A 26,611-nucleotide genomic window follows, 5' to 3' on the forward strand; every position below is an offset into this window, starting at 1 on the left:
AAATTCTAAATTTAAATCCAAGTATGTTCATGGTTACTCTCTGCTTAGTGGAATCCATGTAACTGCCTGTTGAGAATACGGGCGAGGCTGGGGATGACACAGCCCAGTGACACAGCACCAACTTGAGCATGGAAGGCTTGGGTTTAGCTGCCAGCACCATATAAACAAACACTGATGGTTTTTAAACAACACACACCTTTTTCCTCAGCATGGAAATAATGCACAAGAATCCACATTTACCCAGCATTATGGTCCAGGAATATTGTCAACATTTTATACATATTGGTCATTTAACCCTCACAATCCTTTAATTGCCCCGTTTTATATATAAAAGAACTGAGCTGCAAGGAGCGTAGGTTCTGAGTAGCAGGCCAGGCATCAGGCCTCACAGCCTATACTCTCTTCACTAGGAACAATAAAACACCTATAGTCTATCAAGAAAAATCTACTTGAGAGAGAGAGAGACAGACAGACAGATAGGCAGGCAGACAGATAGCCAGGCAGAGACAGAGGCAGAGAGAGAGACAGAAAGACAGGGAGAGGGACAAAAAGACAGAGAGAACACCCAGTTTAGTAAAGTATTTGCTGAGCAAGTTTGAGGGCCCAATTCATATTTCCAGCACCCATGTAAAATTTGCAGTGTTGGGGAAGTAGAGCCAGGAATGACCCTGGGGCTTTCCTGACCAGTCAGTCTAGCTGTATCCGAAAGTCCCAGGTTTTGAAATTCTGTCTCAAAAAACAAGGTGGAGAGTTATTGAAAAAGATACCCTCTGGTCTTCATGTCATGGGTACACACATGTATGCACATATATGCCAACAGAGAGAAAGTGTGTGCACATGAGAATCTACTGCTGGGCATGTTGAACCATGCCTACACACACAGTACTGGAGAGGTTGAGAAAAGAGGATTCAGAATTTTGAGACCAGGCTGGGCTACATGCTCAGTTCCAGGCCACCCAAATTTAAGAGAGCCTCAAAAAATAAATAAAGTTCAACTTTATTAAGCTGAAAAATATACCACTTTGACCTATAAATACAGGCAATTTTATAAGGTTCGACTTAATGTAAGAGAATGCTAACAATTTATGCATAAAAACATGGAAAATGTTTTCAAAGTATTAAGAAAAAGGAGGAGAAGGAAGAGGAGGAAGAGGAGGAGGAGGAGGAGGAAGAAGAAGAGGAGGAAGAGGAGGAGGAGGAGGAGGAGGAGGAGGAAGCAACATCCAATTGCCTAGAAACTACTGTTTCTATTTTGGTGTATTTTTCTCCCAGTTTCTCATGTGCAAAATATGAACCCATACTTCTTTACTTAGCATTATATAATATTCCCTTAGGTCTTTAACAGTAACTTTCAGAGGCTGAGGGTATAGTAGATGGTAACTGGTAGAATGTTGGCCATGATCCATGAAGCTATTGAGTTCAGTTCCAAAGACTGTATAAGACTGGGCCTAGAGGCCATGCTTGTAATCATAGCATTCAGGAAGTAAATGTATTATCAGAAGTTCAAAACCATCCTTAGCTACTTAGCAAGTCTGAGGTCAGCCTTGGCTAATGAGAGCCTATGTCAAACAAAACAAGAAACAACAAGGCCTTTGAGGTTCCATGGTAGATGGACAGGGGTATAGCTCAGTGGTCAGGTGTGTGCAAGGCCTTTGCTTTAACCCTCAGTACTACTGTACTGGTTTGCTTCTTACTTCTCTGATAAAAACACTGACCAAACCAACTTATGGTATGGGAAGTTTTATTTAGGGTAGGCTTCAGTCCATCATCGATGGACTCCAGGGCAGGACCCTCAGGCAGGAGCCTGATGTACAGGAACAGAAGCAGAGGCCATGAAGAGAGCTCTTTCTGATTTGCTAGTCATGGCTTGCTCAGCTACTTTACTTATACAATCCAGGGCCACCTGCTCAGGGCTGGCACTGCCCATGGTGATCTGGGCCCTCCCACATCAAACCTTAATTAACAAAATGCCCACAGGCCTCCTACAGGCCAGCCTGATGGAAGCAGTTCCTCAGCTGAGGGTCCTTCTTCCAGGCTGACTCTGGCTGTGTTGGGCTGACAAAAACCAACCAGGAAAAGAAAAGTTCTGATGGGGACTGAGAGGTGGCTCAGTGGTTAAGAGCACTGGCTGCTCTTCCAAGAGGACCCAGCACCCACACGGCAGCTCACAACTGCCTCTAACTCTAGGACCAGAGGACCTAGTATTCTCATATAGCCATACATGCAGGCAAAACATCGATGCAAATAAAAATAAAGAAATAAATCTTTTTCAAAAAGGTTTTGACTAAAATGTACATTCTACTTAAACCATATCCACAGCCCTGTTTCTAGAGTCCCATTCTCAACTCAATTTAAATAGCAAATGAAATGTTTCAATTGCTTCTTGAGAAACTCAAGAAGAAATTCCAAGTAACTCATTTACAGAAACAGGAAGACAGACAAGCAGGAGATGTGCAGTTCTTATTTTCATACTCACACTTGGGGAGATATATTTATCATCTTCATCAATTTCTAATGGAACAGCAATTAATTTCTGGAATGCCTTCTTCATTTTTTCTCGATCTCCAATGGCAAAACAACTGAGAATTAGGTTGAAGCCTGCCTTCAGATTTGGGGCCATACTCATGATGTGCTCGAATGAATTAATGGCATCTGAATATTGACCAGTTTTTATAAATGTAATTCCAATGTTCTGCATTATTTTAATCCTAAACAGAGAAAAATATAGATTAGCTTTAAAAAGTCTGAATTCCTAATGTGACCTTCAAGTTGTTGTACTTTCCCTTTTTCTTTCTCATTTTGCTTTTTTTAATTTACAAAAGCTTTTAAATAGTATAACAGACAGATCACAAAACTTAAAGGTCACTGCCATATTCACACTAGTGGGACAATGACCCATATTTAAATCATTTCTATCACCCGTCACAGAAACCCCGTGCCTCTGTCCAGTTGCCGCCCACCCTCACGGTGCGCATTAGGCAGCCACTAATCTACCTTCTGTCTCTGTATTTCCCAGTTAATGCCTATGAAGAGAATCACAGGAAGCATCAGGTTTAATTCCCGGACACAAACCTGAGCTTTCTTTACACTTTAGTGATTGACTCTTTTTTTTAAAAGCACTAAATAGAACACGCTATTTATTTCCTTGTCCATCAAGTCAGGATCGTGAGTAGCTATGTGGCCCTGGCTAGCTTGTTGACGTGGGACTGTGTGTGTAGACCAGGCTGCCCTTGAGACACAGAGATGTATGGCCTCTGCTTCCAGAGTGCTGGAGTTAAAGATGTGTGCCACCACACCTGCTCTTACCATATCTTCTCATCTACTGACTACTTGGTGAACATTTGGGTTACTTCTACTTTTTCATACTGTAATTAATGCTACTATGAACATTCACATACAAACCTTGAAATAAGTTAAATTTTCATTTCTTCTGGGTATATACCTAGGAATAGAATTGGTGGCCATATGGTAAATGTTCACCTTTTAAGAGGCTGCCTGTCCTCCAAAGTAACAGTACCATTTCACATATCCAATGCATGAAATTTCTAATCTCTCAGCATCTTCATCAATACCCGTCCTTTTGGACCATTCTAGTGGATGTGATCTTTCCTCATTTCCAGGTGTATCTGAATATAATCTCATTGTTTGATCCTAACTAGCTGACTGGATCAGGATCACTCATCCTGTGAATGTAATCCACCTCAAGTACTCTTCCTTAAAGGACTCTCTTGAGTAGTCCTCAGTACTTACTGCCTTGGCTAAATTACTGTGGCACCCACTTTCTCAGTTATTATTAAGCACATAATGTATGCCTCTAAATGATGTTTTCCTGAAATGCTCAAATTCTTGGTCTTCTCTAGGTAAAAGGTACTTCTAGAGTACCCTGTGAGTTAGGTGATACCTGCTGAAAAGAAGCATCTACAAATAAGGGCTGTCACGGATGAACTGTCTTCTACGCATAGGGAACATTACACCAATAAATCAGTTTCTGTTCTTCAATATTGAAGGAGTAGAAAATATCCCAACTTCTCCACCTTTTATATCCCACAGAATGCATTTAGGCAGCAAGAAGCGTGTGCCGGAGGGTCTTGGTTTCCGGCCTTGCACTGTAGTTTGTTATATGGTCAGAACTCTTGTCATGGCTGTGCTGATGTTAAGCTGTATGATGTACTACCAGCCTGCATGTTTAGTTTTATTTGACTTGATCATATACTACTCCTCTAACCTTGAATTTGCCACTACATAGATGTGTGCAAAAAGGTCACAGGTGAACCAAACAAAATAGCACATCTAAAACATGAATCTAAAAACTTCCATTTACAAACACTTCAAAGTGTTCAGCCCAGTGACAGCAAACCACAAGTCATCTTGTGTCTGAAGAGACGCTTTCAATTCAGTCAGCAGGTTTCACACTTACCTCATTTCTTTATGGACACTTGGGATCTGATCTAAGGCCATTCGGTAGAACTTAATGGCTTTGGAATAATTCCTTTGCTTTAAATAGATATTTCCCATGTTCACTTTTAGTCTTCCTAATAAAAAAAATGAGTATGAACATTCACATGTTTGTACTTTTCCTACAATATTATAGACAATCTTAGCTTATCTTCTCTACAGCTTTTTTCCAGTTAGTAAGCTTTAAATGATTTAAAATTTTAATGTGTGTGTATATGTGCAGGTAGAGGCCACAGCACATGTGGAGGTCAGAGGAAAATTCATAGCATTGGTTCTCTCCTGCCACTTTCTAGGGCCTGGGGACTAAGCTCAGGTCAGTAGCCATATGTACAGGCAAGGCCAACCCACTGAGCTATCTCACTGGCCCAGTTATGATGTCTTATACGTACAATCCTAACATCACAACAGTACATCACTGTCAGATGTTCATGCGCTTATCTACGGAGAAATGGAGCTTAAGATGGATAGATTTCTTGAAAATACGGCAACTGTTACAAACTGAAGGGCACTGTGTTCAGGAAAACACAAGACAAGAGAAGCAGTTCAGTAGCACAAGCACCTGCTGTGCAAACCTGAGGGGCTGATTCCATCTTGGAATGTATAGAGGAAGAACAGAACAGACCCCCATGAGCCGTCCTCTGGCTTAAAGTACAGCCTACGAGACACACACTTATATTTGCATACATACACATTCACCACACACATTTTAAAAAAGATATGAAACAGCTGTAAATTAGTCAATAATGACACATAATTTTAATGTTATTAAAGGAAACAACACTCTAATAAACCTTGATATTACAACAAAAATTACACAATAAAAATGTACACTCATCTCTTGAGAACATAGTCACATAGGGAGTGTTCCACATGGTTGCCATGCCTCCTTCTTCCTATGATGATAATATATATTATCATATATAATATATAAATATATTATATATATAATGTTATATATTATATATGTTATATATGTGTATATATTACATATTTTATATATATATAAAATGTTATATATATGTTATATATATTTTATATATATAAAATGTTAGGGTCTCCTTATATAGCCCTGGCTGTCCTAAAACTCCTTATGTAGACCAGGTGGCCTTGAACTCAAGAGATCCACCGACCTCTGCCTCCAGTGCTGGGATTAAAGGTATGTGCCACCTCACTCAACTTGGAATATATTTTTTGTTTAGCATTAGCCAGTTTATTTTATGCTAACTGCATTTCTTCCTGTACTTACATGGATTTACACACATAGTATCATTAAGCAAGACACCACATCATAAATATAAATTTAAAGAATAGATCATTTTATTATAAAAAAAAACCTATAAAGTGAGGAACTGTAATTAATACAAAAGAACTACATACCTATATTATTTATACCTACCTGCATTGCTAAACATCTTATTTTTCACTATGACTTGATATGTGTTTAGTGCTTCTGCATACATTTCATTAGCTGAATACTGACTGGCCAAGTTGAAAAGAACCTAGGAAAGAAACATTATAGAAAGCCATTCTAAGCCCCACTCACTTGCAGTCATTCTGGAGTTTAAAACACTTGCTGGGTGGTGGTGGTACATGCCTTTGATCCCCATACTCAGGAGGCAGAGGCAGGTGGATCTCTGTGAGTTCAAGGCCATCCTGGTCTACAAAGGGAGTTCCTGGACAGCCATGGCTATACAGAACACCTTGTCTCAAAACAAACAAACAAACAAACAAACAAACAAACCAAAAACAAACAAACCAAAAACAAACAACAACAATAAAAACCCAATAACAACAAACCCTACTTGAACACATCTACTGTCTCAAAATACCCACCCAATCATGTAAAATTTCCTTGCATTACAAGTAAATAGGGCACAAATGATGGAGGGCTGTTCTCTAAACTTCACTTACTGTTCTATGTATTTTTATTTTAATTTGGGTAGTATTTGCCATTCAGTAATCTTGGGAAGGCCCACAAAGAATAAATGTACATTGTTAGTGCTACTGGTAGAAAAAAGAGATAATCAAGAAAAGGACTAGTTAGTTTTCCTTATAAATAGAAATGAACTATCATGTAGAAATAGCCTAAGCCCTAAAGTGAATCAAAGAAGAACTTGTATAACAAGATCTTTTTCTGAGACAGGATCTCACTCTATAGCCCAGGCTGGCCTCTAGCTCACAGAGATCTGCCTCTTCGGTCTCATGAGTTCTGGGATTAAAGGTGTCCACCTATATCTAGTATTTTTTTGCATTTTAGATGCTTCCTTTTTCATTATGTATAAGGCTCAGCCCACTGAAAATGCAATCTTTTAAACAGCGATGTAAACATCAAGGAAGAAACTTTTCAGCATTAAACACATTTTGTAGAAATTAAAGGCATTGATTTTTCCCACTGTCTTCCCATATTCATTGACTTAAAAATCTATACTAGCATCTCATTAAGACAAGCCTGAGTATAGCATAAATATTAACAATAAAGGGATAAGAACATGAGCTTGCAATTATTTACTAAGACAACTGGGGGCTGGGAGTGCAGTTCATGATGAGGCGCTTACGTGGCATGCATGAGGCCCTAGGTTTAATTCCTGTCACAGAGATAAGAACAATGAAGTGAATAACCAATTAAGCCAAAGACAAGAATGTCTCACAAACTAAATATATTAGTATAATCCTAAAGAAATAATCAAATTTAAAAAATAAAACTAGGCAAACCCAAAAAGACCAGGAGAAGCAAAGGAAAGAAGGTGCTGGCCAGTGGATAAAAAATTACAGTTATAGTAAGAAGTTATGGTGTAGCTGAGCATGACTGCACAAGCCTATAATCCCAGCATGTAGGAGGCTGGGGCAGAAGGATGATAAACTCGAGGCCAGGCTGGGCTATGTAGTAAGAAAATGTCTCAACAAAAGAAAGTTGCAGGGTGTTATTTTGCACTAAGAGAACCAGAAATAATGACAATATACTATGTATTTTTAAAGGCTAGAGGAAAGGAATGTGACTGCATTTACAATAAGGAAATGACCAATGTTTGAGGAGACAGATATACTAAATCAGACGTAAGCATTAGACAATGCATACATTTGTCAAAATATCACATGGTACTTGGTGCTGTTTTACACAAGGGTGGCCCTTACATATTTGAATGCTTGGTCTGAAATTAGTGGAACTGTCTAGGAAGGATTAGGAAGTGTGGCTTTATTGAAGAAGTGTGTCACGGGGGGGGTGTTTGAGAAGCTCACATCCTTCACGGTCAGCTTTCTCTCTCTGCCTTGTAGATGTCATCTCAACACGTAAATTCTCAGCTCCTTCTCCAGCTCCATGCCTGGTGGCCTGTGGCTACGCTCCCCACCATGATGGGCACAGACTCACCCTCTGAACTGTGAGCCCAAAGTAAATGCTTTCTTATGTAAACTACCTTAGTCACAGTGGTTTGCCACAGCAACAGAAAAGTTACTAAGACAGTACCCCGTAAGTCTGTACAAATTTCTTGTAGCAGGATGTTCAATACCCTGGCTTCGATCCTTTTAACACTGGAGAAAGAAACAAAAAGCAACACGGGCAGAAATACAGAGATCCTGGTGAGCACGCTGTACTCGGCAGGCGCGCTGACACTTACGGAGTATGTTAGATCCAAGTTGATGTTCTCTGGAGTTGTGACTTGCTCTCGCTGTCTCACCAGGACTCTCTCTTTTCTTCCCGCATCTTTGGCCTTTTCTAAGGCCTGAAATAAGACAGAGACTTGGTAAGACAGGTCTGTACATTCACCAGTATTTATGCATCTCTGTGATGCACGACTGAATTCATCCTCTACATCAGACTCCCCTGAATGCCCCTCTGCAGCCTCATATAAAATCCCGCAGAATCTTGTTAGGCTGGAGCTCTGTGTCATAGAGCTCTGCATCTACGTGGCCTTGCTGGGAAAGGGTATATCACGTCAACCCTGTACCACACACTCTCTGCCTCCTTTTAGACTTGATTATGCCAATGTAACTCTTTTTCCCTCCCAATTCCTGAATGTTTGGGTACTTTATTTAATCTTAAAAGGTAAGGATTTGGATAGATTTTGTTTCTTTAGGGCTGCTCAAAATTCAACATGCTAAGAGATAACTACGGCCTACTATGGCAGGAAATGTTTACCTTGGATCTTAGCACACTCACAATGCTATGGACCTTTTATTGATTTCCACAAAGAAGTATGATAAGAGACTTATCTTTTAAGTCATGGAAAGGTATACTTGCATGGTCTGAGAACCAAAGTAATGTGACAAACCACGGTAAAAGAAAAGGTTTAGCAGCCAGGTTTGGTGGTGTGACATTTAATCCCAGCATTACGGAGGCAGGGTAGGCAGATCTCTGTGAGTTTGAGGCCAGCCTGCTCTACATACTGAGTTCCAGAACAGCCAAGGCCAGGTAAAGAAATCCTGTCTCAAAAAACAAAACCAAAAGAAGAGAAAGAAGTAGAAGTAGTAGTAGCAGAAGAAGAAGAAGAAAAGAAGGAGGAGGAGGAGCAAAAAGCCAGAAAAATCACATGTTCAAGGCCAACCTAGGCAACAAAGACTATCTCAAAATAAAAAAAGTAAAGAATGCTATGAATATAGCTCTGCCACACCCACGCCAGTGTCGCCATAGTAGCATGTGCTACAGGGCGGGAGACACGCTTTCTTCCGAAATTCACTCCCTGGAAGGTCCCTGGCAGATTCATCCCACTTGGAAAAGAGATGTATTCTGAGATTTCTACGCTTTTTCAGTTGTGGCTCTGGGGCTGGATTAATGAGTTTTTTTATCTTTCTTTGTGATTCCTGAAACAGCACAACTAACTCTATAAAGAAATTTATTAGCAGTAGATTATTAAACGCTTTAATAAAATGTAAAAGAAATAAGTTTAAGAAAAGTAATAAATTAGATTTAGTATTAATAGGCATTAAGAATAGTGAAAAAAATAATAGGCTCCTTCTTAAGAAAAAATAGCATGAGAGGTGCAGCTGGCGGGAGTTTCCCCTCCCTTCAGTGCCTTGTTTCTAAGGAAGATTATGAATCTTTAGCAGGACATATGGGAGGATGGTTAACAAAGGTGTAGTTAGATTTTGATACAGAGAAAGATTTTGGCAGGCATCTGACTTAGCTCCTGACTTTCCTCTTCACTGGTTAGCAATAATGAAACTACATTTGAGGTTTCTTTTTCTTTGTTTGCTCTGATCAAAAAGTTTTTAGGCCAAGATTTCTTGTGGGCACTGCTTTATGTTTGACTGCATTTTGAGTTAAAATGTAAACTTTGTATTCTTGGTAAAAGTCTGAATGTTCTGGGAAGTATGCCAATTTTAAGGTGCCTTTTGTGAAATCATTATAAAAATACTAGCTTGATTTCAGTAAAGTGCAGCAGAGTCAAAACCATCAAGGTGTCTCTGCCTGTCAATTCATCACTAAAACTATGTCTTCCTGTCCAAAGCCTTGTTCTCCTGTGGACACCGGGAGCCCAACTGGGCCGGTCCGTGGCAAGCTCCATGGTAAGAGGGCTTACCTAGCATGCACAAGGACAAGAAAATAAGGGAGAAAGGGAAGGAGAGAGTTAAGGGAGGAAGGAGGGAAATTTTTATGTTAAAATGTGGTGGAATAATATTCTGAAAATATCTCTTACAGACTAAGAGACTGGAGCTTTTGCTGGACCTCACAGCCAGAGTTAATGATGGCCCTTGGAATCATTTAGGACTGAAGACGGACACCCTACTGTCTACTCAGACTTTGCTGAAGAACCTGCCTTGGGTTCAGTGACTCAGACCCTTTTGGAGTCGAATGTCCCAGGCTCACCTAAGACCACTGCAAAACACAGATATTTACATCATGATTCACAACAGTAGCAAAATTAGTTATAAAGTAGCAATGAAATTAATTTTATGGCTGGGATCCCCACAACACAAGGAAGTGTATTAAAGGGTCACAGCATTAGGTAGGCTGAGAACCACTTCTTTAAATGAAAAGCGTAAGAATCAATGTAACAACCTTACTTGCTTTAGAGGTCTCTTTTGGAACCTAAGCTAACACATCTGCAATCTTAAATTACGTTCTCTTCCATGCCCTTACCCAGATAATGCCCGTGTATCATTTGCTGAAACTAGCAAACACAGATGTTGAAAGCAACTTCCTAAAATCTACCATAAAGATTGAAAGCAGCCATTTATGGATACTGACTGATCAACAGTGGTGTTTGTCGTACCATTTGCTGTCAGGAAAAGTTGAGATCAGTCGGAACCAATGACTTAATCCTTTGTAGAACTGTTAAAAGATTTCTGTAAAGTATCCCATTCCTTCTCCATGTGATGCTTTCTGTGCTGTTTAATAAATACAGAGTGAAGCCCTTCGTTAAGGACAGGCACACAGACATACACATGAGGACAGACAGGAATTCAGATACAGGCACAGATTCAGACTCATGCAACAGATAGAAGACACAGGAAGTATGAAGCAAAGAATTCAAATCTAGATTTACTCTTGGTTAAATGACTCTAAGGCAGTGGTTCTCAATCTTGCAAATGCTGCGACCCTTTAATCCAGTTCCTCATGTTGTGAGACCCCAACCATTAAAGTGTTTTTCGTTGCTATGTCATAATTGTAATTTTGCTACTGTTATGAATCATAATGTAAATACCTGTGCAACCCCTGTGAAAGGGTCATGATGCACAGGTTGAGAACCACTGCTCTAAGGGGAATTGTTTTTATTTCTTGCCTTAATGCATTATTTGTTAACTTGGGAGTTAATTGCTAATGTGTTTGATCTGCATATTATAAAGCAGAGTTGGATTCCTGAAAAGCAAGCCAAGATTTTGTGGTTTACTCACAAAAACAGGCTGGCAAGGTTTCAATGAGAAAACAGAACTTAGGAAGCTGGGCATAGTATTCTATGCCTACCCCCACGCCTAGCACTCAGAAGGTAAAACTGTGTAAGTAGGAGGATCATAAGGTCCAGGCCACTCTTGGCTATAGTGAAATCCTGCCGCATTAAAAATGGAAAACAGTACTCTTCAGTACACAATGTGATTCATGAGTCACGGTAGCCGAGTTCTGGAAGTACTACATAACATTAAAAAGACCAATGTTGGAGCTGGGCAGTGGTGGCGCAGGCCTTTAATCCCAGCACTTGGGAGGCAGAGGCAGGCAGATCTCTGTGGGTTCGTGGCCAGCCTGGTCTACAGAGTGAGTTGCAGGGCAGCCAGCAGCCAGGGCTATTATACAGAGAAACCCTGTCTCTAAAACAGCTCCCTGCCAAAAAAAAAAAAGAAAAAGAAAAAGAGTTGTGGCTCGAAAGACAGCTCCAGGTTAAGCGCACTTGCTGCTCTTGAAGAAGACTAGAGTTTGGTTCCTAGCAACCACATGGCAGCTCACACAGTCTGTAACTCCTCTTCTAGGGGATCCAACACAGCATGCTTTCCTGGCCTCCATAGGCACTGCACACATGTGATATATAGGCAAAATGTTCATGCACATAAAGAATAAATAAATCTTTAAAAAAACGACAAAATTAAAGAGTCATCCAATTGTGGTGTCATGATTCGTAATGCAAAATTCTCAAAATGAATGCTTTAGTCAAACCCTGAGGCCAGTCAGCAGCAAAAGGAAAAATGCATGTGAATGTACGTACTTAAAAGTAGATAGACATCTACACAGATGGCGGAATCGGAGTCCTCCTCGGGTACCAGCTTACCAGTTTTAAGTCTCCACAACTGTTGGCAATACAGCTTTCTTCTACTAATTCATTTACTTTCTTTTCCAACTGTCTAATCTTTTCTTCTGGACTGTTGAAAAAAAAAAAAAACAATTAAATCATTCAACCACTAAAATCTATAGCACAAGTTGCTTTTTTATTTTTTTTAAAGATTTATTTGTTATGTATACAGTGTTCTGCCTACATGTACACCTTCATGCCAGAAGAGGGCACCAGATCTCATTATAGATGGTTGTGAGCCACCATGTGGTTGCTGGGAATTGAACTCAGGACCTTTGGAAGACCAGCCAGTGCTCTTAACCTCTGAGCCATCTCTCCAACCCCACAAGTTGCTTTTTAACATCACCAACTAAATGCTATTAAGCTTTTAAAACAGATTTCAAATAAGGATATACATAGAATTGCAAAAGACACCCATACTGTTGTACTTAATAATTACATTAGAGAATTATTCATAATAAATAAACATTAAAATAAAATGAACATTTACTTAGTACCAGTGTAATAATTACACACTGAAGTAAATGTGACACCCTAACAACTTCAATTACTGAAAAATAATTAAAGTTAGAAAGATCACAAAGGAAGTAAGTCAGCGAGGAAGGAAAGCATGTGAGTTTGTGGTAGAAAGCTACCAAGATCTTTGCTTTGTTGAAAGGGACTGAAATCTTGGAACTTTTATCTGCTAAACTTTTCAATAATGTAGTTATTCTGAACTCTCACCTCTCTCTAAGCATCATACTGATAAGCAGGCTCTTGGGAAAAGCCAAAAGGAGGGGTTCCTTGTTAGTGGAAAGGTAACTTGTATAATATATATAACATCCCCGAGTACTGCTTCAGACCTTCAGTTTTAAACCGCCGTGGAGGGCTCGGAACACAGTACAGTAGAAGAGTGCTTGCTGGCATATCCCAGGCTCGGGGTTGGGCCTTCAGCACCACAAAGCCAACCAACCAATCAACCAAACACACACACACCTGGAACTTGACACGCTGAGTTTGAATCTCAGCCCCGCCCTTTGCCAGGCTCCGCAAGTGAAGTGCTGGGCTTCCATTCTTCTCTCAACTGGTGATAGTAATAGCTTCACTCTCATGTGTGAAGCTCACAGAAAACTCAGTAACCTGCCAGCTGCTCTCTATATACAATGTGTCTATCAAGGCCATAGGCAGCAGTGAATGCACACAGCTGTAAACCCTGGAGCTTTTGGGGTTCTGTCTAGACAACTATACAGAGTTCTCTATAAATGAATTGTTCTGTTGAGGATGAGGCTGTAGCTCAGTGAGAAAGCATATGACTTCAGTCCCCCCCCCCCCAATTAAACTGCTCAATAAATACTGACAAACTTGAGGGACACCACAAGAAGTCCCACAGAATCAACTAAGCAAGGCTTAGTCAGGGAGCCTGTGCAGGTCTGACCTGGGCCCTCTGCTATGTTATGGTTGTGTAACTTGGTGTTCCTAACAGTGGGAGCAGGGACTGTCACTGACTCTTTAGCCTGCTCTTGGAACGCTCTCTTCCTACTGTGCTGCCTCATCCAGCCTTGATATGAGGGTTTGTGCCTGGGCGTCCTGTAACTCGTTACGTTATGCTGTGCTCAGCTGATATCCCTGGGAGGCCTGCTCTTTTCTGCAGGGAACCGGAGGGAGAGCAGACCTGGGGAAGACGGGTTGTGAGGTAGGGGTTGGGAGGAGAGGAGGACGGAAAAACTGTGGTGGGGATGTGATACACGAGAGAAGAATGAATAAAAAACAAAAAATAATATGGCAAACTACCCTTTCAAAATAACACAACATTTATAATCCTGTTAGGCCTTCAAAGGAATCACTACTCACGAAAGTTAAAACACAACTTCAGTCAATTAACAGTCCAATGGAACTGCACAACCTCACTTGACTATCCTAGATTTGTATTTCTTCACTAAGTCCAAGAATTGAGGATGAAGTTTATCAGTGTACTGCCACACAGCTAACATTATGTATCTGGGAAAAAAAACCATGCAGCAGCAACAACACAGCAGTATAAGGCCTTGCATACCTGTCTTCGTTTTTGGCTTCCAAAGGAGGAGCAGGGCCCCTGGACTGGCCGAGGGGGTCAAATGCAGAGCCTGAGACACAATTCAAAAGTTTAAGTTTATGATCCAGCAAAGTTGAAGAGAAAGTTACCATTTATTAAATAGTGTAAGATCAGTGGTAAGACCTATACCTGTTTATTAAATGGCAGAAGTTCAATAGGTAAAACATTACACTTACATAAATATTTTGTGGAAATTGTTAATATTTTAACACACATGAAATTATAAACAAAACTTATAGATTAAAAAACAAAAACAAGGGGGCTGGAGAGATGGCTCAGAGTTAAGAGCACTGTCTGCTCTTCCAGAGGTCCTGAGTTCAATTCCCAGCAACTATATAGTGGCTCACAACCATTGATAACGTGAACTAATGCTTTCTTCTGGTGTGCAGGCATACATACAGGCAGAGCACTATATACATAATAAATAAATAAATCTTTTCCCCTATCATGCCTTGATTTTGTTTTTTTAATTTATTTTTTTATAATTTATTAATTTTATATATTGATTGTGGCCCCTCCCTTGTCTCCTCCAGGTCCAAATAAATAAATCTTAAACAAACAAAGAAAAAATTTACTCCTTTGGTATTCACTTTCTTCCTTCAGAGATCTCTCCAAGTTATCAAGCATGTAAGGGATAACCTAGGATTAAATTTATAATCTTTCTTCCTTCCTTCCTTTCTTTGCTTTCTTTCTTTTTTTCTTTCTTCCTTTCTTTCTCTTTCTCTTTCTTTCTTTCTTTCTTTCTTTCTTTCTTTCTTTTCTCCTTATAAATAGGCTGGTTTAAATCAAAGTGATACAGAATTGAGAGTACAACAAAAACAGCAGGCTCTGGCAGGATTCCAGACTGGGTCTACTTTAAATTCACAGCTGAGGTAGTAACTGCTGAACAGTCGGGACAATGAGCCATTTTTTTATTACAATGTGCAATAGGCTCCAGGATAATACTTCATTCTAGCTGTAGGTGGCAAGATGTTATGGCAGGGAATCCAGATGTTTAAATAGGAATGGAAGGGGCCTTTATCTCAGATATGAGGAACAGCTTAATTTTGCCAAATTTCTTAATTCCACCTGTGGCCAGGGACGCTTCTCTGTGGCCTTGGCTTTTAGCTCCTCAAGTTTCTTCTGCTCCTCTTTCTGCTTCTGTTTGAAAGCCTTATCTCCCTCATCCATCTCCTTGGCCTGCTTCTTGGGCTGTTTCAGGGGCTTCTTTCTCAGCAGCCCAACATGGCACCTTCAGCCCCTTCACCAGACCCTTATAATTTTTCTTATTGGTATAATAAACATTAACTCTTGTTGGATTTATTTTTAATTATTTAACTTACATATTCAAAGAATATTTTCACCTTTCATTTTTAGGATCAAGTTTTAACTTATACAAAATTATATTTTTATAATTAGGTGTAGAGTTCAACACATTTTGACAAATTACACACTGGCGTTAACTACCACCCCAAATGAGCTACAGCACAATTTCACCAGCCCTTTCCTCTTAGTCATCTATTTGAGCAGGCTGTCCATATGTATTCCACGCTAGAGAACACATGGCACACCTTCCCTAGCCTCCCGAGTGCTGGGGTTACATGTGTGAACCACCACAGCCAGCTTACCCCTTTCCTGTCTCAATGGTACCTAAAACCACGGTGCATCTTATAACAATTGCATGCTTGATTTTATTTAAAATTGAAATGCTAAGCATATACAACACTGGGGTTGAGTGCTGGGGTAATGAACCAACCTCGCAGAGCTGCCTTGGAAAAGCCAGCTGCTCTCACTGCTGTCATGGGCCGAGCAACTCCATCCTTCAAAAACAAGAACCATTTAAAATGTATCTGTGAATAAGAACTATTCCTACTGGCAAGCGTGCACATAGCACACATCCTCTTTTAGGTCTGATTTAATAACCATCTCCTCAGGCGTTACCTCTGCAGCTCATGCAGCAACCCTCTCTCTTTCTCTGTCCCTTTAAATGCCACACTCAACTGTTCTTCTCTTGGTTTGAAAATAATAAACTAATCAGCTTTTATGTCAGCCACTCCTGTACTTCTGGCTGGTCTCCCACACGCCAAAGAGAATACATAGGGACTGCTGAAGACGGCAGCACAGGAGAATGAGATACAGCTACTCCAGAAGAGCAAAGCATCAGTCTACGTCAACTTCAACAGGATCTCACTTGATACTGGAGCATGCAAATCCAAAGAAAGCATACTTCTGAAGATTCAGAATAACACAAATCTTAACCCACACTGTAAAGGTGTTACTATGTAAGTCACATCCTTGTTAAAATACAAGAAGAGAAAAAAACCTTTGGTAATAAACTCTAAGTCACAAGAAAGGCACAAAATAAGCCACACAAGCAGACATACCTGAATAGTCCCTGTCATTGGTCTTCCCATTGATGACGTCAGGGATGTCTTGGACTAATTAGCAGAAAAGAAAGTTAAACAGATTCCTAAAAAAGCTGCCTGAAACTTTACAAATCAAATTGTAGGCATTTCTCTTAATTTTTTCATCACCATATCTATCCATAAGCACAATCAACATTTTTCCATTAGTCACCTCATAGTGCGGGATCAATTTACAAAACTCTTAAACAAGGTGAGTGGTAAGCAACTAACCACCTGCTTATAAATAAAGTTTTACTGGACTACAACAAAGCCCCATGGATTTACACACTGCTCGTGGCTGCTTTTGTATTCCAAGCACCATTGCATGGATAGTTGTGACAAAGACCATTTGATCTGCAAAACTGGCAATATCTGTCCCCTCACCTCCTCTGACTCTGAAACAAGACCAAACGCAAATCCTCCTTAGGCCTCATGCAGAAGGCTGTAAAGAAGTGCTGTGCAGGCAAGAGCTCTGGGCCTCTGAGCTGGGAAACCATTTTGTTGACCTTAGAGTACATGATTATAAAGACTTTTAAACGTTACTCTGCTTTAGTCTTTCATTTTTCTACCACTTTTTTCTTATTTTATGTAAGCCAAAACATATTTAGGTAAGTTACGTAAGATCAAAAGGATTATTAAAGGGATTTAGAGACTATTTTCTCCAAAGGGTCAATAAGATAAAACCCATATATACATCCCTGAAGCATTTTCTTAAATTTCATCTTTTCATTTATATTGATGGGTTAAGTTCTTATAAACACTATTATGCTTATATAACACCTAACTTCATGTAGAACTCATGAAGGGAATAAAACAGAGTTGGTTATGTTGTGTAGGAAACAGAAACCAATCAGCAAACAAGAAGATCTACAAACAGAAAAGGGTAATAAAATATAGTTGTGCATAAATCAAACTCACTAAAATACCCAAAGCTATTACTCAAATTAGACTTTTTAATATATATAGCTGTACAGCTAGGTCATGAATTGGCACAGATTATTTAGAACTGCCTCCTATGAACTTACATTTAAGAAGCCTCTTAGTATTTTCTAAATACTTTTAGAAGCCTAAAAGAACCTACCCCATATCCCGTAGCTATGGGCCTGCTGACCGCTGTGTTTGGTATTTTAGCAGTTACCTTGGGGAGGAAAACAAGCATTGTTAGCAGGACTCAGATCTGGCTACATACTCGAAAATGCAAAGAGACTCATGACAAAAGTATGTCGTATTTTGTGGTCCTCCCCAGGGAAGAACACAGTAATTGGTTGTCCAATGCCAATGCCAATACCAAATGCCCATACACACAAATTGCATCGTACAGACTGAGCAGTATATTTAGGAATATACACATATATACATATATGCATGCAGTAACAATTAATGAAAAAAGGCCCATGAATTTGAAGGGGAGTAGAGAGGGACATATGGGGGAATCTGGAGGGAGAGAAGAGAGGAATGTAATTATAATCGAGAGAGAAGGAAAAGAAATATGTCATACTTAGAATGATTGCTCAAATACAAGGATGTTCAGGCATTGAAAGTGCTGAGGAGGAGACTCAGTTTGAAATTCCTCTTAAAGGAAAGGGACTTTGGAATGGCATGAGGTCCTGATAAGCAGGCCCAGGTTCCATGCTTGCATCCATCACTCATTCAGTGCCCACTGCAGACCAGCCATAGACCCCAACAACAGACCCAGGCTTTGGCATCTATAAAATAAAAACAATTCTCCCTCAACTATGTTTAATATCTTTGAAATCAAATTTCTTTAACTTTTAAGTAAAAAGGATATTGCATACAGAGGTTACAAAAACATGTCATACAATTGGCACTAGACTCAAAAGGGACCACGTGAAAATGTCCCCAGCACTTTGGGTGTTGAGCATAACTGAATATCATTCAAAAAGGAATTCTGCTTCTTGCTATACTGGACTACTATTTTACAATCCTTCCCCCTGAGAACAACTAAGAAAGCCAAGACAAAATGTTTGTTAAAAAAACCAAGTTTGGGTTGGTGAGATGGCTCAGTGTGTAAAAGCACTTGTCAGGTAAAACAAGAGCACTGAGTTCAATCCCTGGAACCATGGAGAGGTAGAAGAGAAAGTCTCCAACCAACTGCTGTGTGCACACCAGGCCCGTGCATGCTAAGACACACACACACACACACACACACACACACACACACACACCCCACATGCTGTTTGAATGCATCAAAGAACTACTAAAGTCAGACATAAAATCTTAAGACAGGAAGAAAAAAAAAAAAGAACTGGGTCAGTTCTTCACCCTCAAGGCTTCTTTCCCCAGGCATGGCTGAGAAGCCAAGCAAAGCTCTCACACTCAAACTCAGGTAGTAAGTGTGGAAGGAGAGGGCCTGCCAGGGAGACAGCCTGGTAATACTGCAGGCTTCAGTGGACCATCTCAAAAGGCTACACACGAGGGTCAGAAAATCAAACAGAGAGCAATCAAATGGAAAGCTATCCGGAAAGCATACACACAGCAGAAATACTAGACAAGCACGGTCCCATTCAGTGAGTCAAGCAGAAGACCAGCAGTTTTAGTAGAAGGCTGAGAACAATAAAAGCGGAGTGAGCCGACATGGTGCCGCACACCTGTGACCCTGGCTTACATGGGAACAAGTTCAAAGCCCGTCTGGCCTACATGGTGATACTCCATCTCCAAAACAAAATAAAACCAAAAACAGGAATAGGTGGCAATTACAGTTCTGAAACAATACAAAAATCTTCTATTGTTAGCAACTAGTAAAACTGGTTTACGTGAGCACTCATAAACTGAAATAGACCACTCAAGGAGGAAAGGACAGCCTTTCCAACATTCGAAAGTTGATACTTTATCTTATAACACACCCATAAAATTAATTCAAAACATACTAAAAACCAAAACTACAAACCTCCTGGGAGAAAACAGTAAGAAAAAGAAAAGCTCACAGCCTTAGTCTTCATAGTGATTTCTAGGACATGATACCAAAAGCATAGGCAACAAGACAGACAAACAGGACTGCACTGAGCCAAAAACCTTTGAGTACTGGAGAATATAATCAACAGCAACAAAAATAATCCACAGAAATGGAGCAAAATCTTGGCAAATCATGGATCTACACAGAGGACAACACAGAGAATCTAAAGATGAACCTCAAGAACATTTACTAAGTAAAATGTGCCAGCATGCAGCAAGCAAGCACTGCATGAGTCCACTGTGTGAAGTGTCCAGTAGCAAAGTCTTAGAAACAGAATGTGAATGGTAGTTCCTGGGGTGCTAGGGGAGCCACAGGAGGAGACCCCCCCGGAGACCCCCACAACAACATAAACGTACTCAGCATGACTGGGCTGTGCACCTACACATAACTATGATGGTAAATTTTGTAACATGGTATCTACAATTTTACTTTTAATTTGCTTACTGGAGGTCTTCTGCCATGGCTGGTTCTCACTGCTTGCTGAAAACCTGTGTCATTCTCCAACTCCTAAAGTAAAAAGGCAAATTTAACATTCACAATAAGTGTGACAAAATTTAAACTCTTCTGGTTCATATTCAAGACTCTCTATAATTCATCTTACCCCAAATAGAATAGACTCAAATAAAATATCCCAAAAAGACTCCTGTCTTCAAATTCTACACCCCAAATCCCCAATTTCAATGCTTCTACTTCTCTGGAATCTTGGGAAACATTTTTTTTGCAAAAAGATCTTCCAAGGTGGACTAATCATGCTGGTGTGTACCTTTGACTTCACACTTTCCAGGAAGGTCCTCAGTTTTATGGACGAGAACTGCGTACTTAACATCATTTAAAATAACCAAACCCCCTAAAAGAGCTAGCCATCACCTAGCTAAATGTCAAATATTCAAGAACATGACTATTCCTCCTTTCTCCCTCGTGGCTGGGGGAGTGAGATTCCAATCTTTCCCTTCCTCCCCTCCCTGCCCTTCCCTCTCTTCACCCTTCCTCTAGTATTTCAGGGTCACACTAACTATCTAAAAAAGCTGCAGGATGGAAAGGGCCATGTTCTCTAGAGGCAAGAAGGCAAATATTTCCTGTGTTTCTTTTCTGTTTGTCCATGGAAAAAACAGAAACCTGCGTCGCAGGTGGGAACCAATGTCTCCATTGAAATAAACTTTTCTGATCTTGAGCTCTAATTAACTTCCCTCAAGGAAGCCTGAGGAAAGGACTATAGTCAAGCAGGGTATGTGTTCTGAGTAACCTGGCATCCTATGTCCAACTGCTCATCTTCTAAGCTCACTTCCTGCTTCCGGACTAAGTTCAGATACACCGAACACAACCCTCACAGATGCCTTTGGTTTAATTCAGTCTGCTCCCTGAAAAGCACACTTGCTGCTGTGGTTTGGATGTGGCTTCTACCTCCGAGATTTAAGGACAGAGGCTCAGTCCTCAGTGTGGGGTGCCGACAATGTGGCTCGTTAAGAGGTGGGGCCAAGTAGTGAGGTTACTGAGTTGCTGTGCTTAGACATGACTACTGCTGTTCCTGAGAGAAGAGAAGGTTGTGAGAGTAAGGCTGGCTCCTCTCCACTATGGCTGTCTACCTCACCATGTGAGCTGACTCTCTTGTAGACATGTCTGTGTCATGACACAAATGGTAACATGCCAAGTAACATTTATGTTACTAAGGAATGGTAATTAATGTGATATTGATGAGGATGAGTGATACAGCTGTCTATTCTTGGATGTTTGGCCTCAAAATTGTGGGCTAAGTATTTCTTCTTTTCTACATGGCTCCAGGCTCGGGTATTTTGTTATGAACAGTAAGAAAAGTAAATATAGCCAATGTACATAACATAGTCACTATCAACTAAAACTAATATCGCCATAACCAGGATGCGAGTAAAAAACTTTAAAACATGGTATTACATATAAAATTATAAGTTCATATTAAATATACAAATTAAATGTGTGCACAGCTCTTGGTCATAAAACTGGGAGCTTTTATGTGAAAATACAGTCAAAGATAAGCAGCACCATAACTGATACTTCTACTTCAGTAGATCTTTTGGCAAAAAGATGCCTCTTGAGATCCCTAAACTATTAGTAAAAACGGGTTAGCCAAGAAATCTAACTAACCCACAAGTTAAAAAAATAGCCAATCAATACACCAGTTACAAACAACAAATACCACTCTTCACTTTCTCTTTGTGCCTTAATCACCAACTTGCATATGAACATCTTAAGCAAACTTCAAGTGAACAGTTATACACTGACATGTTTCCTTCACAGCGTTAGTTAGGATGGAAGAAATCCATGAATAGGCCAAATGTCATTTTGCTGTGCAATTTGTTTAGGAGTCTCTTAATTCTTGTTTCAAATTGAGTCATGAAGACATACCATGACAACTTGAGAGGGTAGACAGTTTCTGACTCTTTAAAACTGATACTTTTATGAGTCATTAATTCCACTCTGTAACTCTATCCTAAAGGAGTTTAATCAAAATACAGAAATTATACATTCACATGTTTTGTTGAAATGTTATGTACAATAGCAAAAAACTTGGAGGGAAAAACCTATGATAGAAAATAGGTCTAGATGTCTAGCCAGGTGAAGCACATGTCTTTAATCCTGGCACTCGGGAGGCAGAGGCAGTCAGATCTCTGAGTTTGAGGCCAACCTGGGCTATAGAGCAAGTTCTAAGACAGCCAAGGCTACGTAGAGAAAGTCTATCTTGAAAAGCAAGCAAACAAACAAAAGAGTCTAATCAGCTGAACATTTTCAATGTTATGCAGCCATGAAAACCTATTCACTTACACAGGTAGCATCGTAACATGATGTTGTTAAGTGGGGAAAAAAAGCAAACAAAGTTGCCAATCCTAAATATGATAAAAGATGTATACATATGCAGAAATAAAAGACAACACCACAAAATGTTAACAGTAATTATGTCTTTCCTGTTGGGGGATGAGAGCTTTTGAGGCAGGAGTTTCAATAGTAGACCAAGCTGGCTTTCAAACCATGATCTCCCTGCCTCGGACTCCTAAGTGTGACGATTACAGCTGTATACTACCATATCTGTTTCACAAGTGGTTGTTTCTGAGATTTCTTTGACTCTGATTTTTCCTCTATACTTACTTCTACTTCCTAATTTCTCTATAAAAAATTTTATGCACACATAACAAGAGAAAAAATAACTACATGGCAGTTAAAAATTAGAGCACTACAAAGGTGGTCTCTGCTCTAAGATTCTTGAAGATAATGCTGGAGTTGAACCCAGGGCTTTGTGCATACATGCCAGGAAAACACTCTATGAATTGAACTGCATTTCCATCCTACAATCCTGAGACCATGACCAGATCTTGTATGTCAACATATCCCAAATAAGACAATAGAGACTAGAAAAGCAAAAACAAACAGGCTAGAGAGATGGCTCAGTGATTAAAAGTACTTGCTGCTTTTGTAGAGGGCCTAGGTTTGGTGCCCAGAACCATGGATCACAAGTGTCTGTAGCTCCAAGGATCTGATGCCCTTTTCTGGCCTCCATAGGGACCAGGCATGCACATAGTGCACAAAAATACATGTAGGCAAAACACTTATACACATAAAACAAAAAATTTTAAAATATTTCAAAAACTTTTTTAAACAAAAAACAAAACAAAACAAAAAAAAACCCAAAACTGATCTTAGGTCTCTCCGGGTTATCTAAGCCTTTTACTTATGCCTATAGCTAGAGCTGAGTACAAGCACACAGCTATGCTAACTCAGTCACACAGTTGTTCTCATGATCTTCCTTCTGCTGCAGCCACTTCATTGTGAGGAATCATGAGGCTCTTCAATAAATAGTTTTCTAGTTTTTAATACTTTACTTAGTCTGAAGCACACAAAAAGCAAAAACCACTTAAACTTGAAGTCCTCATGAATCAGCTGAACTGGTTAACAAAAAAACCAATGTGAACAAGTGTTCTTACCTCAGTGTCGTAGGCTGGATTGTAGTCATTAAAACCAGAGTAAAGGTCATCCTCATCTGTTTCTGGCGCCAGGTGCACATTTTCCATCATTTGTACCTGTTGATAAAAATGTTCCTGGCATAAGAATTCATTTTTTTGGATGCCAGAAATTGAATTCAGAGTCTCATGCATGCTCAGCATGCTACAAGTCACATTCAGTCCTAAGAAATAATTCTTAGTTCAAAATATCTATCAAATTCGTTCATATTTTATAGTATCCTTTTTTTTATTAAATTTGCCAAACCGTCAAAACATATATCCAACACCCTCATTTCATATTTATTCCACATCTTCTTTGTAAGTGACAGGCAATGAGGATTTCAAGTTCAGAAAAAAATGAAATTATCAATTAAAATGTAAGGCAAAACCCATTACATCCCCAGCATTAGCACTAATTTAAAAAACTAACAACACACAAGGTCAGCAAGGATGGAGGGCAACTGGAGTACCTGTAGGTGTGTCTATATCATTAGTGAGAGCATAAACAGTTACAACCTTAGGAAAAGGGCTGCTACGTCATGCTGTTAACTTTTCATGACCTAGAAATTCTATTCTCGAGTATTTTCGTGACAGAAATGAAAACATATGTGTACCAAAATATTAATGTAAGAATGTTTATAGCAGTGTTATTTTTTCCTAGTGGCCCCAAATGGTCAGCCCCGGTGGCCTGCAACAGAATGGACGAACAAAACACGGCCTATTTATGCCATGGAGTACTAATCACAACTAGAAAATGCCCAGCAGTAAGGAACATGGAACAGACGCTGCGCTGAAGGGAACCTTATGAAAATAACACACTGGCCATCGCTTCACCTCTGTGAAGTTCCCAAAGAGGCAAAACCAATCTAGAGTAGAAAACAGAACAATGGCTGTTTCTTGGGCCTGGGTAGGACAGAGTGAATAGAAATGGGCCTGAGAGAATGTTATGAAGTGATGTTAAATATTCTCTATCTTGATAAGGATTTGGGTCACACTGGCATACAAGGTGAAAGCGCAGCAAAGGGACTGGCGGGTAACACCATGGTAGAGCATCTGCCTAGAAATCCAGCAAATATGAACTTAGTTCTGTTCTTCTTTGAAATTATATCAAATATACTTTGTAATCATATATTTGTAATTATATCAAAATTTAAAAATTTAAACAAATGTCCAAATATATGCCATATGCAGTGTATTTAAGGGAAAGTTTAATGTCTGTAATCTATTTTGAAAGGCACAAAAAGAAGATACATTGAGAGAGACAGATGAGGGGATATATAATAAGGAAGTGTAGAAAATGATGGAAGGCACCAGGTGGCAGCAAGCAGAGTCACTGTAAAAGTCTAAACTTTGCTGCACAGTTGGAAGTCTTCATAAGTGCTTAGAAAGATGAGCAGGCAGAACACCATGTCATTATAAAGCATACTTGTAGGAGAGGCGTGTGAACTGTACTATGTGAGCATCTGGGAAAGGGTCCCAAAATGCCTCTGAAATCAAGTCAGTGCCTTAGGAAAACTGGGAGTGTTGGTGGGGAAGGTAGTCAGTCAGGAAATGTAGCGCTGAGCTACAGTGTCTATCTAACTTGTATCTTCAGTGTGCTGGTAAATTCCAAAGAAAATTCCGTTTCCTCTTATTGTCTGGCATAATACCAAGCGTATGTGGGTTCTCAGAACCGTCTGAATACTAAAATTGGGCTTTGGAGATTCAGATACTGTAACGCCCCCACCACATTTTAACCTGTATGTGCTGCGGGCTTTGTTTCACCGGTCCTCCTGGGATCTTTTTTCCTGGTAGGCTCCTCTGCTAGCTCAGGGACAGCCTTTTCCTTTCAGCAATGATCACTTTAGTGTGGCAGGGAGCTCAGGCACGGGTTAGCCCAACCATGAACTCCAAAAGTCCAGCAGTGCACATTGGGGGCCTTGTTTATCTGCTCAATAACCAGAGAATCTATATCATACCTCAGTTCAGGGGCCAGTAAAATGGTTCTGCGGACAAAGGTGCTTGCCACACAGGCCTGAGTTCCATCCCCAGAACCTGCATCAAGGTGAATAGAAGGAACAGACTTCACAGAGCTGACCTCTGACCTCCAAGGGTGCATTTGGCATATTCTAACCCCTTATCCTCATCATGTACACGCAATAATAAACAAACAACACACCCTTTGGTTCAGAATTGTTTGGCATTCTTTAACACATGAAGTAAAAATTCAGCACTCATTTTGGGCTACCATCTGGTGTCCAGCCCACTGTTTGGCCTAGGCACATCTACCAGCTCCAACAGCGTGCAAACTACCTTTTTTGTTTGTTTGTTTTTGTTTTTTGAGAGAGGGTTTCTCTGTGTAGCCTTGCCTGTCCTGGACTCAATTTGTAGACCAGGCTGGCCTTGAACACACAAAGATCCACTTACTGCTGCCTCTCCAAGTGCCAGGATTAAAGGCCCCACACCCAGCAACTGTTATTTTAAACTAAGATCTTTCAAATACTTGGTAGATTTTTTTTTTTTTTAATTATACCTACCTTTGATGACCCGGTCAGTTTCACAAGTGTTTTTTGTTGTTTGTTTGCTTTGGGGGCTTGTTTTCTATTTGTTTATTTTATTCTTTTTTGAGACAAAGTCTCATTATGTAACCCTGGCTGGCCTTGAAATACACCAGGCTGGCCTCCAGTTTGCCAAGATCTGCCTGGTTCTGCCTTCCAAGTGCTTGAATTAAATACATGTGCCATCATGCCCAACAGAACCCTGAGATTTGAACCTCACGGATAGTTGTGTAGCATTTTCTAAGTCAAAATTACAGTGAACCATGCTCACTGTTTACTTCAGCTCTCTTAAAACAGTTGTTCTCAGCCTTCCTAATGCTGCAGCTCTTTAATACGGTTCATGTTGTGGTGAACCCCAATCATAAAATCATTTTCATTGCTACTTCAGAACTATAATTTTGCTGGTTATGAATTGTAATGTAAATATCTGATATTCCAAATAGTCTTACATGACCCCTATGAAAAGGTCATTCAATCCCAGGTGGGTCGCAGCTCACAGATTGAGAA

The 26,611-nt window shown here is 40.0% G+C and overlaps 1 protein-coding gene across 5 annotated transcripts in view; it reads right to left on the reverse strand.

Moving 5' to 3' along the window:
* Ift88 (intraflagellar transport 88) overlaps positions 1-26,611 on the reverse strand; it is a 95,177-nt gene that overhangs the window by 67,584 nt on the left and 982 nt on the right. For 3 of the 5 annotated variants that reach the window (XM_021639078.2, XM_021639076.2, XM_021639077.2), the window contains exons 2-12: positions 23,550-23,645; positions 20,044-20,106; positions 17,707-17,763; positions 16,605-16,658; positions 15,977-16,040; positions 14,203-14,272; positions 12,150-12,240; positions 8,070-8,174; positions 5,852-5,954; positions 4,418-4,532; positions 2,477-2,708 (exon numbers count right to left, since the gene is read on the reverse strand). In XM_021639078.2, the coding sequence (XP_021494753.1) occupies positions 2,477-2,708; positions 4,418-4,532; positions 5,852-5,954; positions 8,070-8,174; positions 12,150-12,240; positions 14,203-14,272; positions 15,977-16,040; positions 16,605-16,658; positions 17,707-17,763; positions 20,044-20,106; positions 23,550-23,639 (1,044 nt within the window). In that variant the 5' untranslated portion in view covers positions 23,640-23,645. Of the gene's footprint in view, positions 1-2,476; positions 2,709-4,417; positions 4,533-5,851; positions 5,955-8,069; positions 8,175-10,664; positions 10,774-12,149; positions 12,241-14,202; positions 14,273-15,976; positions 16,041-16,604; positions 16,659-17,706; positions 17,764-20,043; positions 20,107-23,549; positions 23,646-25,525; positions 25,602-26,611 lie in introns of those variants that run through there. The other 2 variants (XM_060391119.1, XM_060391120.1) reach the window with 2 other exon arrangements.

The sequence above is a fragment of the Meriones unguiculatus genome, chromosome 9 (genome assembly GCF_030254825.1).
Source record: "Meriones unguiculatus strain TT.TT164.6M chromosome 9, Bangor_MerUng_6.1, whole genome shotgun sequence".
Lineage (NCBI taxonomy): Eukaryota > Metazoa > Chordata > Mammalia > Rodentia > Muridae > Meriones > Meriones unguiculatus.